Source organism: Talpa europaea (genome assembly GCF_964194135.1).
Source record: "Talpa europaea genome assembly, chromosome: 1".
Lineage (NCBI taxonomy): Eukaryota > Metazoa > Chordata > Mammalia > Eulipotyphla > Talpidae > Talpa > Talpa europaea.
In genome coordinates this window covers 101,370,840-101,384,781 of record NC_140073.1, presented here as the reverse complement: position 1 = coordinate 101,384,781, position 13,942 = coordinate 101,370,840, and the positions used below count along the sequence as shown (strand labels likewise).

Sequence of the window (13,942 nt, the reverse complement as noted above, 5' to 3'; positions counted from 1 at the left end):
TAAATGATGTTTCTTGAGGTCCTAAACTACGTTTTGTTTCGCAGTGATTTCCACTACCTTGTCCAGCACCTGGCACATAGTATGCTCTCAATAATTGCACTCTGAATGAATCTATCTTCTCTTCTCCACAGGGCCTAGTTTAACAATCTACATTTACCAGATAATCTGGCTGTGACTAGGAGTGATACAGTAACTTAGAACAAGTTTCACTGTTTAGAAGGATTTCTTTGTACTCTGAGCTTCTAAAATTCATTCATCCATAAGTAGTCATTTTTTCTGGTAGCTTAAGAGTGGCAGGAAATTCTAGGAAACTAATTTTCTTTGTAGTTTATATTTGTTAACTGCAAGTTAGAAAAATCAACTATTGAGGTAACTAAATTCCTAACTGAGAAGAAGGAAACCCTTATGAAAATGATCTTCACAGAACAGGGGAATATTGAAGAATTTGCTTCTGCTAACTGCAATTATTAGTAGTATTTGTATGTGCCACACATTTTTATAATCATTGTATGTGCATGAATTCATTTAATATTAAAAAAAAAATCCCACGGTAAGTACTGTTATCCATTCCCACCCTATAAAAGAAGATACTGAGACATAGAGAAGGCTAATTCCAAGGCTACACAGCTAATGAATGTGTGGTAGATATGGGACTGGTATCCAGCAGCTTAACTCTAGAGCCTGTGCTTTGAAACCTTATGTAAATTAAATACGCTGGTTTCTATAGAGAGGAGAGTCCTCAACATGACAGAAATGTGTTCTGAATTTCTTTTCCAATAGCTAACCTAGTCATTGTATAAACATCATGGAATCAAACAGCTGTAATAAAGCAGATTTTTTTTTTTCAGTATAGATAGCTGGCATACCGCTTAGCCATATTAAAATAATCTTTTGAATTATTCTGCTCAAGCAATGGGAATTACTATTTATCAAAGGAAAAAAAAAGGTTTAAACCTAAGACTACTAGAAAACCAAGGTTAGGAAATGAAAATTCAAATGAGGTACATGAAAACAGTTGCCATCCTAATACTATATTGAGAAACATGATCAGGTGAGCAAGTTGCTTTTCTATTTTGTCTATTTCAAGGACACTTATTTTTGCAAGGAAAATGAGAAAGATTTTTAGATTTCTAAATTTTAAGGACAAGATGCCCATTTAGACCACTTCTCAATTAAATTACCTTGTATAGTAATAAAAGAGATTCGATGGTTTGTAACATTTAGTTATATATCTTTTCTCCTGCTCTCCAATGAAATAGGAGTTTCTTTTATGAACCAAATAGCAATTTTTATGAAGTCACATTTGCTCAAACATACATTTGTATCTTTATCCCTACTTTTGCCTTATTTTGATGAGAAAAAAAAGAAATTAAAAGGAAATGTACAATTCCACCAATTTAATTTTTATGAATTATATCTGTTTATGTAAAAGTAAAAATTAAATTCTAACAAAAAATAACCTAGGTACAATAATGTCAAATATATTGCTTCAAGATGTATCATGTAAATTACATTTGAAAGAGTCCCTCTATATTTTAATTCAATGTAGCACTCATCCTTTAAAATCCTGGGTAGGCACCTTTCCTCAAAATATTTCTTTTTCTTTCTTTCACCTTTTGATCCAACACTGCCAGAACATAATATTTGATGTTTTAATTTCTGTTTGAACCCAGCAAAACAACACTGGAGTCTATAGCACAACAAATCTGAAACATTTCAAGAATAATGTTGTATCTATTCTTTGTAACATATAAAGCATAAGAATGTTAGGAGGAGGCAGTTTTAGTGAGAAGAAATTGAAGTTAAAAACACTCTGTGTTCTAGCTGACAGACACATACTCAGATTTAGACCTGTGCAATTTAAAAATGGTCAAAGTATTAAGCCATTGATAATGGGATAGGTTCTCTGTGTAACAATGAATATTATCACCATTACAATGTTTTGATAAGATGCTGATGTTCAAAGAAGCATGTTTATGAATTCTAGGTACTACATTTTGTAGCTAGTGTATTTTAAATAAAAATAATTCTTTACTTAAGAATTTACCTTTAGTCTTTAGAAAAGATGCATCGCTCATGAAATATAAAAATTAAGGTAGAAAATCAGTTATTTTTGGAGAGGTAGGCAAAAGGGAGGGGAAATAAATTATGTCTAACCACAAAGCTTGTTTTGCTTCTCTAATATTATACCGTGTACTTTTCCTGAAAATAAAATGGTAATAGTAAGCAAAAAGTGAATCTGCAGTATTTAAAATTAAGTCATTTTAAAAGAGTGTAGATATAAGAGCTGTAAGAAATGGAAAGTGATCTTTAATTAAAGGGGTCATAGTCAGTCAGCACTGCTGCAACATCTTTCAGAGTGAAAACTGTAAATCCCATCTCTTGGGAATTGTAAGTAGAATATCTCAAATCACAAGGGTAAAGGAGAATTTATTATTATAAACGATCAGTTTACCTTCCTTTTGTTTACAGAAGTACTTGGTAGCCAGATTCAATCCATGGTATTTTGCTATTCATATAATCAAACTACTGAAGCAAATACCAGGAAGCCAGTCTAGAGTTTGAAGGAAGGGTAGAGCTTTTAAAAAACATACTGCAACACATGTGTAAAACAGATGTTCCTCTTAAGTTATATTTTATACTAAATTTGTACTTTGTGCCTCCAACAGAATTAGTCTCCTGAAATTTCAAATGTTTATTTCTTCAACCAAATTACATGAATATCTCCATGGTGTTTAATTAACTTTCAGGCAAGAAGTTAAAAACAAACCTGATGTTAAAATTTTATTTAGCTCATATATGATCATACAACTTCAAGATCACTTACTAACATATGAATTAATATTTAATAAGACCCCCATATAGTAAATGAAAACATTGAGAGATATATCCTATATTTATTTTGTGTTTTTTCCAAGGTAGAACTTCTCATTGAGATGCTCAGTAATTATGTCATTCTACTCAATTCATATAGCACCACAGAATAAAGAGAAAGGGAGAGTCAATAATTAAGTAGTGTGGTATATTACAACCCTTAAATAGCACTGACTCATTAAGTGGTATGAGGCACAAGTTGCAGATTCTTAGTACTTAATAAGCATTTAAAAATAATTTCACAATAAAAAAATAAATCCATTTCCACCAATAAAATTAACACTACTGTAATTAAATCAAATCTTACCAGTTGCAGTAGCTGGTACATTAAGTTTGTTTAAGTGATCTTTCTGAGCTTTTGCTAGCATGCATATTCTATGAAATTCTTCTTTCAGATCCCAGAAAGTCTTTTCTATACATCCCCTAAAAAAAAAATCAGTATTTTAAAATAAAAAAATGTACTTCAAATATTTTTAAAAACCATAATGAAACTTATATAGCACCCTTTTAAGTACTACAAAATAATTATTGGAAGGTTAAAGCTAAAACAAATTATCTTGAATTCCTACACAATGTCTTCAAACACAACTCTAATGTTTGGAGAGTCAGGTACAAAATAAGTGATAAATGACAAGTCCTGATACATAAATGTAGTACAGACCAGCTTATGTACTTATCACACTTATGCTGGCTGTCTCTTTCTAAAGCATATTAGAAATTCCAATGCATTGATTTTGTTTTCTATAAAGATCTGAAATAAAAAAAAATTAAATATCACTCACTTTGATAGGTACACATTAAGATTCATCCACACATATCAATGTGGTCACAATACTTGGTATATTTCAGTTTTAGAGAATTCAGGGTTTAGAGTCATCTCAGCTATTAAACTGTATGACTTATTTAGGTCATTTTATTTATTTATTTATTTTTATTTAGGTCATTTTAATATGGAGGAATCTAGAACTGGGTCTCTTCTAATTCTAAAAGGCTGCTTTTCGTTACAGCTGTTAAGATTTAAAAATAAGTAAATATATGTCAATATTTAAGATTTTCAGAGTTGGCAAAAAAGGATGCAGAACTACCTTTCATGGAATAAAGGAATGCCAAGACTCCTTGATGAAGTTTCTTTCCTAGGAGAAGAAACCTCTTGTCTTCTGACCTTAAAAGATACAAAATGATTACCATTTTAAATTGCTTCTAAACTCAAATGAGAATGGGTTAACAGAAAACATATGGAAAATTAATTTATCTTTTTTATTGAAAAATAAATTTAGATAGCTCACAAATGCATAGAATATACTACAGATTTTTTTTTTTCTTTACATGAGATCAGGGAAAGAGAAAAATAAAGGCAGAAAAGCAGGACAAAGACTTGAAGTATTTCTGGTAACTTTTTCAACTATTTTCAGTACTGATAATTCAAGGAATTTCCTCATTTTTAACAAGTGCTCAAAACTGCTACTCTGGTCACTAAGTACCTGGTATGACCAGGGGAAAAAATGGTATTTACTTTTTTTCCATAATTGGCTTATACATTTCAATAAATGTCTTCGTATTTTGTTATAGAGTCTTTGCTAAGAAATACAGCTTTATTAGAGGAAGAAAGAAAGAAAACCATGTTATAGTTCCTTAGCATTTACAAGCATTTTAAAGATAGTGTTAATTATGTATTTAAGCTACTTCAACACAAGTTCTTGCCTTTCACTCCCACCTTGTGGCTTACACTGGTATTGCATGTATTTTGACATTTAAAAGTGAACATTCAAGAACATGTTGCCAGTTGTATTTAGATTTTTAAAAAAATCTTTCACCATACCTAGAGTACTTTAAAGCTTCAAGTCAATAAATTCAAAACTAGAAGAAGTTCTAATATTATACAATCACTAATTATAATCTGACCAAAACTACACAGGTCTTAATTTAAGTTCAAATTCAAACCAGTGGACATTTCAATTTAGTGACTTTAGATTTTATTCAATTCTTCAGTTCATTGTAGCTATTATTAAAATGGGCAATTTCCCCTCATTGCTTCATATCATGTGAGTACATTTCTGTTTAATGTTGCTTTTCAAAAGCAATTTCAATTTCCTAGGAGTCTTATTTGTTCTTTAATAAAAAAACTTGATTTGTTTTTCTTAAAATTAGTATCTTCCCCAATTTATTTTAGTTTATTGCTCTGATTCACCAGTTTTCTCGAAATACCAGTGTTTGCTTAACATTTCTAAAATAGGGTATTACCTAACAGTAATTAGTAAAATAAAATCTTGGCAACATAAGCCATTTGTGATTTTATATATTATGTTGTCAGATTGAGGTAAAATAAAAATCATTTACTGTTGAATGCTTTTTATCAGACAAACATTTAGGTCAGGGCTTCTGGATTGAAACTGCTTTATTGAGCTTTATAAAGCAGTCACATCAGAAGACATTTTCACATTCACAGTTTGTTTTTAAAAGTGGTAGACAGGTTTTTCTTTAGTGTTATGTGTAATTAGAACACTCAATGATTTTAGTATGGACTAAGAAAAAGGCAACATTTTAAAGCTAGTCAGCCATACAGGATGCTGTATAAAAACAAACTTTTAAAAGATTATATTAAATCTTTAACAAAATCAGAGAGTAGTAAAGAATAGAAATACTTGACAATTTAATGTTAAATCATAATACAAAGATTACATCAAATGGAATGATTAACCTTTCAAAATGTCCTACTGGAAATTCTCAACATTAAAAAAAAAATATTTTATTAGATGCTAAAATCAACCAAAATGAAGTACCTTTTAATTTAAGCCTAAAAATGAAGGTAGTTCCAGGAGGTAGTAAAGAAGAGAATACCCGTTTTCTCATTTAATTTTGACAAAATCGAGGAGGGATAGGTTCTAAAGCTAAAGAAACTGTAAAAATTAGTAAGTAGATGAGAAGAAAAAGTGAAGGAAAAGGTGGGAAAAGAATTATAAACTTCTGTTTGGCTTAGCAAATAATTTGTGTCAAGTCTGTGATGTTTACATTTGCTAACTGGTGTAGATGAATTTATCCAGAGAAGATTCCTTGTGTGTATTGGTAGGGAAAAAAGGAAGGGCATAATTACTGAAAAATTTCTATTATTTTTATTATTGTTATAAGTAAAGTTTTAAGGGGCCTCCCTGGTGGTCTAAGGATTAAGTCTCAGTGCTATCACCATGACTGCCACTACAGGTTGAGTTCCAGCCCCTGCCAAGGAGCTTACCAACATAAGGTGAAATGTATTTCAGAAAATCTGCCTGCTCTGCTCCCTATTCTGTCTCTGGTGAATCCTCTCACCAGAGGATTCCCGTCCCTGCACCTATGTCCTACACCCCAGCTCTTCTACACAAATATAAATAAAATCTAAAAAAAGAAAGGTATTAATGACTGTATTAAAGAAAGTTGTGCACTATCATTCATATTACGTAAATCTGTTGATATATTTCAAGTGTAAAATGTAGATCCCCAGCAACCCAAGAAGAAATTTTTCAAAATAGGAACCATTCATCATGTTAGTTGCAAAAAAAATAAATAAATAAAAGTGACATAAATAGGGTTCATTTAAAAAGAATGCAGCATGTTAATGCTATTTCCATAGTATCTGAGAACCTTCTGAAAAGGATCACGTATTAGTCGAAGGATTTAGGATTAATTATTAGTCAATGGCAACTCCAAGATATCCCCTAGAAACTCAGACTTTCTTTTCTTTCTTTCTTATTTTTTTTTTAAAGATTTACTTATTTATACAAGCACTGGGGTACAGGCCAGAGGGACGGGAGGGTGAGAGAATCCACCGGAGACAGAGCAGGGAGCAGAACAGGCAGAAGGACTGAAGTGCACTGCTGAGGGGAGCAGCGGGTGCGACAGGAGAGGTCTGCTGCACCATGTGGGCACCTCCCTGGCCAGCCAGGAATTGAACTGGTGCCGCAGAGCTGCGACAGCTTCACAGCGCTGCACTGTGCCCAACCCACTGCATCACCAGGGAGGCCCCAGACTTTCTTTTCAATGTCAACTTGTTTTAGATATTAATAAACTTCACTGAGTTTGTTGAGTATCCTAGAGAATAAGTAAACATCAGAAGAGAAAACTTGTAGTTTTCTTTTTCATTCTCAAATATTATTTCAGTGAATCCTGTGCTTCAGGAAGCTGAAGTTATTGTAACTTCAAGTAAGAAAGGAAGAGAAGTTTGATCATTTTAGACTTTAAACATTAAATCATTCAACAAATGCATTTGAGATATTAAAACTTAAAATACTTAACTTTATATACTGTTTCAAGTACTAGTTTAGAAATACTGAACTTGTGGAATGAAGTGAGTCTTAACAAATTGTATTTTTCATTACACTTCCAGTATGATGCTGGATAAGTTATTCAATTAAATAATTAAGATAAATCCATTTGAAACAAAAGATTCAAGAAGAGGGCGCAGCGGTTGAGCACTGCGTTGCAAAGCTGCCCACAGCCTCTGCAGCACAGGTTCGATCCCTGGCTGCTCCCCGGCTACCGGAGGCAGGTCCCATGTGGCGCGCAGATCTCTCCTGCCGCCCACTGCTCCCCTCAGCAGTGTACCTCAGTTTTTCTGCCTGCTCTGCTCCCTGCTCTGGCTCTGGTGAATTCTCTCACCCTCCCGCGCTTCTGACTGTACCTAGTGCTTGTATAAATCAATCAATCAATCAATCAATCAATCAATCAATCAATCTTTAAAAAAATTTAAAAAAATAAAAAGATTCTAAGAAGATTCCTTAACTCTTCTCTTATGTGAATTAGGAGCACTTGCTTTATTTATTTATTTATTTTTTGATAGAGGCATGTTTTATTTATTTATTTGTTTGTTTGTTTGTTTTGTTTATACAAGCACTGGGTACAGTCAGAAGTGCGGGAGGGTGAGAATTCACCAGAGCCAGAGCGGGGAGCAGAGCAGGCAGAAGGACCGAAGTACACTGCTGAGGGGAGCAGCGGGCGGCAGGAGAGGTCTGAGCAGCATGTGGGACCCTCCTCTGGTGGCTGGGGAGCAGCCGGGGATCAAACCGGCACCAGAGGCCGCAGGCAGCTTCGCAACCCAGTGCTCAACTGCCGCGCCACCTGGGAGGCCCAGGAGCACTTTGCTTTAGTGTAAATCAATTCAAGCTTCTCATAAATGGGTATTACATAAAAAATATGTTTAAAGGCTAGTTGAATATGTAATGATAACTATGCAGGAGGAAAGAAAGTCATTAGTCCAAAACCAGGTTTGTTGTTTTTATGGTGTAGTTCAGGATACGTTAGATATCAACATTTCAAAGAGGGAAATGGACACATTCCCTAACACCTGTCTTTTTTTTAATATTTGGTACTAAAAATTAAAGTGTTTTATTCTCTAAATAACTTTTAAGAATACAGAAGTGATTATAGACAAGATATGGATTCAACCTAAGTGTCCATTGATGGATGTAGAAAATGTGATACACACACACACACACACGTTTGGTTATTGTGTATATATAAATGTATTAATATTTTAAGGCTGAATATATTAGTTTTAAGAAGAAAACCCTGTCATCTGAAACAACATAAATGAACCTGAGAATATTATGCTAAGTGAAATAAGCCAAGCACAGGGCCTCTCTGGTGGCGCAAGGGGTTAAGCACCGCACTATGAAGCAATCTGCAGCCACTGCAGCACGAGTTCGATCCCCGCCAGCTAGGAAGCAATCCACATGATCCAGCAGACCTCTCTTGACTCGCCCGCTGCTCCTCTCAGCAGTGTATTTCAGGCTGTCTCTGCCTCTTCTGTTCCCTGCTCTGTCTCTAGTGAATCCTCTCACTCCCCGCATCTCTAGCCTGTACCCCAGCTCTTTCATGCATAAATAAATAAATCTTTAAAAAAAAGAAAGAAAGAAGCCAAGCACAGAAAGACAAATACTGTATGATTTGACTTACATGTGGAATCTAAAAAAGTTGAGCTCATAAGAGCAGAAAGTAGAATGTTGGTTGCCACCTTTTGGGGAGGTGGGTAAAATGGAGAGATATTAAAGAGTTGATATTTCAATTATGGAGATCTAATGTACAGCATGTTGACTATAGTTAATACTATTACACTGAATACTTGAAATTTGCCGAGTAAATCCTTTATATTTTCACTACAATATGTGCAATGGCTTAATCAGAAGTAATTAGCTTGACTGTTGATAATTATTCCATAATGCATACATATCTCAAAACATCATATTATACATCATATATAAACATCATATATATATATATATAAATTATCCTTTCATAAAGCTGGGGGGTGGGCAGCAGAAATGCAATGAAAAATTTTATTTCAGAATGTTGTTTCTTAAAAATTTCAAGCAGCTAAATCCTGCAAAATTAAATTATGGGACCTTTATTATTTCTTTTATTAAAGATTTATTTCTTTATGCATACAAGAGCTGGGGTACAGGCCAGAAGTGCAGGGGGTGAGAGGATTCACCAAAGACAGAGTGGGGAACAGAACAGGCAGATTGACTGAAATACACTGCTGAGGGGAGCAGTGGAAGAGACAGGAGAGGTCTGCTGAGCCATGTGCATCACCTCCCTGGCTGGGGACTGAACTGTGCTGCAGTGGCTGCAGATAGCTTCATAGTGCTGCGACTTAACCCCTTGTGCCACATTGATGCAATGTGTATGTATTCTAACATATGGAAGGAATCCAAGCTTTAAAAGGCTAATAATGAATAAAGGTTGTAAGTTTTCAACAATATCTGAACAATAGTAGAAGAACTACCACTTTATTCCAGTGTTCATGTCAAAGATTTCCTTAAAATTTGAGTTGATAACCTTGTATGCAAAAGAAATATTTACTTTCAGGTAGCTCAGGTAACTGAGGGTAGCCAATATTTGATTTTGTTTCTAGATGAGGTTTAACAGAATTATTCTTTTAAAATGGAAAAGAGAACTATGCTGTAAATTAAAAAAAATGTAAATCAAGAAATAAGCTGATTAAGAAGGGATTGATCAGTAAAAAATATAAAGTGATATAGTTATTAGTATTAGCTTGATAAATTTATGCAGAAAAAAGAAAAATGAGCATTGGGAAAAACTGAAACCAAGGATTCACTTATTACTTAGATTTTGAAGCAGAAGGAAATGCTAAAGGAAAAATGGAAGTTGAGTAATTTCCTAGTTAGTTTCAGACTTACTGAGATAAAGATGTTAGATTAAGTTAAGTACTGAATTTGGTAGAATTAGGGAGAAAGGGAAAAATTATAGGAATAGGAAAAAATTACAGAGATTTGATTAAAAATAAATATAAATGCATAGTAAAAGTTAGGGGACAAAAAGTAAATTAAAAAATACAAGGAATTTTTATTTACAAGAATGTGTGGCCATTCGAAGTCTATGGCTCTTTCATCTTCATTAATATTTCTGAAAATCTTGCAAAGCAAGAAGAACACAAATCCTAGGAGCCATGTCTGTTCTGCATGATGCAGTGCGCTATGCAAACCCACTGCCAGTGTGGGAACAATTCCAGGGCAAAATGGGAACCATCCCAGAGTTCTGAAGGAAGTGGCAAGAAAATAAACAAAATAAAAATAAAATTAAATAACCCATTACTTCCAAGTTCTTTAGAGGATTCCTGTATAATGTAAATCCAAAAAAAATCTATCAATTCCATATAATAAATCATTCTTTAAAAGAAAAAAATTAAATCTTTTGTAAGTACTGTCACCATAATTACTCTAATTTAAATTCTATGAAGTTAATTTGAAGCAAAGTGAGATTAATAGCTTCCTGTTATCTGTCTTTTGAATCTTTCATTTTGCATATATTTTTCTTTTATATATATATATATATTTTTTTTTTTATACAAGAGCTGGGGTACAGGTCAGATGTGCGGGAGGGTGCAAGGATTCACCAGAGACAGAGCAGGGAACAAAAGAGGCAGACTGAAGAAATACACTGCTGAGGGGAGCAGTGGGCGAGACAGGAGAGGTCTGCTTGCCATGTGGGTTGCTCCGAGGCAGGCAGGGATCTAACTGGCACTGCTGAGTATGCGGACAGCTTCACAGCGCTGCGCTCAACCGCCTGTGCCACCAGGGAGGCCCTCTTATTTTCTTAATAGAAATAACTAATTATGGGAATCCCTTTTTATGCAACATGAGTAATTTAAACGACCAATTCAAAATTAATGTTACCCATACTCCCCTCACCCTTTCTTCAAACATATAAGTACCTTAAAAATAAAGCCAGCCTCCCTGGCGGCATAGTGATTAAGTCTCAGTGCTATAACTGCTATGCCTCGAGTTTGATATCCGTCCAGAGAGCTAACCCACATATGGCGCAGCAGCCCTCTTTTCTCTAGTCCACTTCACCTGTCAGCAGTGTATTTCAGTAGACCTGCCTGATCTGCTCCCCACTCTATGGTGAATCCTCTCAAGCACCACACCTCTGGCCTGCATCCCAGTTCTTCTACACATAAATAATCTTAAAAAAAAAAAAAAAAGTGATTTGGAAAAATCCTTTCCATTAACCACATTTTATATTACACTATTACCATGAACAAAATGTCCTCATGGAAATAGCTATCATGTAAGCAATCTGCATATATTCAATAATTTAATCCACATTATCTTGTGAACTGAGCCCTTTAATTTGACTTTAAAGTTATAGCAAATAACGTTTTGGTGAAGTTAAATCATTTGCCTATAATCCAGCAGGTGGAGTAGCTATGACTGGAACCCAAGCTTCTCCACCCCAGGCTCTTATATTATAGCACAGGGGACTGGCTGGTAGAGAAGCTAAGTAGTAGAATTATTCAGTATGGTGAGGTAGATAAAGAACAGTAACATTTATACATTGCACTAAAGCAAACTAATTTTAAGATTCAAAAACCTGTCTGTCATACAACAAATACATTTCTCACTGAGAAGTAGTTATGAGCCAAGTTTTGATGTTTAAATATTGCTGGGAAAAAATCTTTGGTATGGTCTTTTTTTGTGTGTGTTAAAAAATCTCCAAGTGAATAATTTAGACTTGCACCATGAACATTATGAATATTAAGTTGTGAAGACATGTTATGTGGTACAGAGAGGTAATGATTTTCTTGTTTCTGCAGGTAATTAATTTGGTTATATGCAGACTCTGAACTATCACACATTTGAAGCCAGATAGAATTTAGTTTAATCCTCTCATTTTCTGATGCAAACTATTCAGTTTGCTTCACAAATCTACGTGCTAAGGTGGTAACCAGAGGTTTGAGCTGAGTTAAACACAAAAATTAGGGTTCTTCTTCTCTGACATGTTCCTCTTTGGGGTTTTTTCCTTTAGTCTTTGACGACCATGGTTATCCTGGACTCATTCTCTTTCCTGGTTCTTTCAGCCAGAATGATTGTGGGCTTTGTAATGGAGTTTCAGCCACAGAAACTGTGGCCACCCTCAAGGGCAAAACCACTGAAAACTGAGTTTACTCTGAGAAACTTACTTGCTTCATAATTGATTCTTCTCCAAAATACGCAAAACTGTTTCCAAAGTCCTCACATAATTGGTTTTTTTGTGTGATGTCCAGAATTATTACTATTATTTGTAGAACACGGTTTTGTTAGCTGTCCATTGTTCAGTAACAGAAGCTGAACTCCCAAACTCAGTTTTTGTTCTTTTTTTAAAAAACTTTCCATTCTTTTAAGATTTCACCATGATTTTCCAGAGATGTCTTAAATATCAATTCAATGGCTCTTTCTAAAGCTTGTGTTCTGCTTAATGGTTATTGGAGAGACAATATTTCACACTACAGATCAACATCTCCTCCTTGAAACTTTTTCTAGCTACAAGCATCTGTTATTTAGATTTTCTTCTTGAAGTTTAGGTATTTTCACTGTTCTCTCTTCGTCCTTGACCACAAATGTGGGCATTCTGGAAGGGTCAGATGCAGACACATTATTCTCCCCTAGTTATCTTTCTTGTCATTCATGCACATTTCAGGCCTACTGATAATCATTTCCTGAAGTCTCTCTGTTTAGGCCCACTCTCTCCATAGCCACTCAATTCTTTCAATACAATTTTCACTTGCTGTCTACTGTAGACCTCCAAGTTTAAAACATAACATAATAACCTTTTCTTCAAATCTGGATGACACTTCCAATCTTCATTTTTCTTTTTAAATATAAGACCATTCTTTTCAGCATTAAAAAAAAATCTTTGGGCAAGGTAAACCTTAAGGAAACTGAGATTAGGCTTTTGTGGAATAGCAAAATTCAAACCATAACTGGGGATCTGACAAAGGGATACCAACTTTTAATTCTGCCAAGAAGGACTTGGAGAAAACAACTAATTACCAATATTTATTATCTTCTCCATGTCAAAAAGGAATGAACATTTATCTAAAAAGCAGGAAGAGTTTTTAGATTGAGCTTTTAAAAAAAGTCATCACTGTCCTTAGACATGATGAGAAGAGCTAAGGAGAATGGGAATTTTGAGGCATGTTCCTCGATTTCCATCAGTATGGAAAAAGGAGGGAGGAAATACTGTTTAATAAGCAGCAGCAAGAAGGAAAGCAACTTATGACCACTTGGTTATGCAGTAGGAATACTTTTCAGATGATACTTTTTTTTTTTTTTTAAAGAATACCAGCTCCTTCAGGTTGACTTGGGTTTATCTTTTTCTTTTTTTTTTTTTTTTTAAATTTATTTATTTATACAAGCACTGGATACAGTCAGAAGTGCGGGAGGGTGAGAGAATTCACCAGAGCCAGAGCGGGAAGCAGAACAGGCAGACTGACGAAGTACACTGCTGAGGGGAGCAGTGGGTGCGGCAGGAGAGGTCTGCGCACCATGTGGGACCCTCGCCAGCGGCCAGGGATTGAACTGGTGCTGCAAAGGCTGCGGGTAGCTTCGCAGCCCAATGGGACGGCCTCAGATGATACTTTTTAAGGGACAATGATAAGTCAATAACCCCGGCAGCATTATCTGGATGAAATGTTGACAGAAATATGCTGTCTTTAAAGTTAAACAATGAAGAGCTATTAGAGATTAAAATAACAGTGGGTAAAACAGACATATGTGGACTTACTTAGAAGAAAACTGAGTTAGAACACAAAAATCAT

At 34.6% G+C, this 13,942-nt stretch overlaps 1 protein-coding gene across 4 annotated transcripts in view; it reads right to left on the bottom strand.

Moving 5' to 3' along the window:
• The window catches only part of TANK (TRAF family member associated NFKB activator), a gene marked incomplete at its 3' end in the record, with an annotated part of 52,250 nt that overhangs the window by 6,243 nt on the left and 32,065 nt on the right, over positions 1-13,942 (bottom strand). For 3 of the 4 annotated variants that reach the window (XM_084235402.1, XM_084235403.1, XM_084235401.1), the window contains exons 4-5: positions 3,960-4,036; positions 3,182-3,297 (exon numbers count right to left, since the gene is read on the bottom strand). In XM_084235402.1, the coding sequence (XP_084091528.1) occupies positions 3,182-3,297; positions 3,960-4,036 (193 nt within the window). Of the gene's footprint in view, positions 1-3,181; positions 3,374-3,959; positions 4,037-13,942 lie in introns of those variants that run through there. The other variant, XM_084235404.1, reaches the window with a different exon arrangement.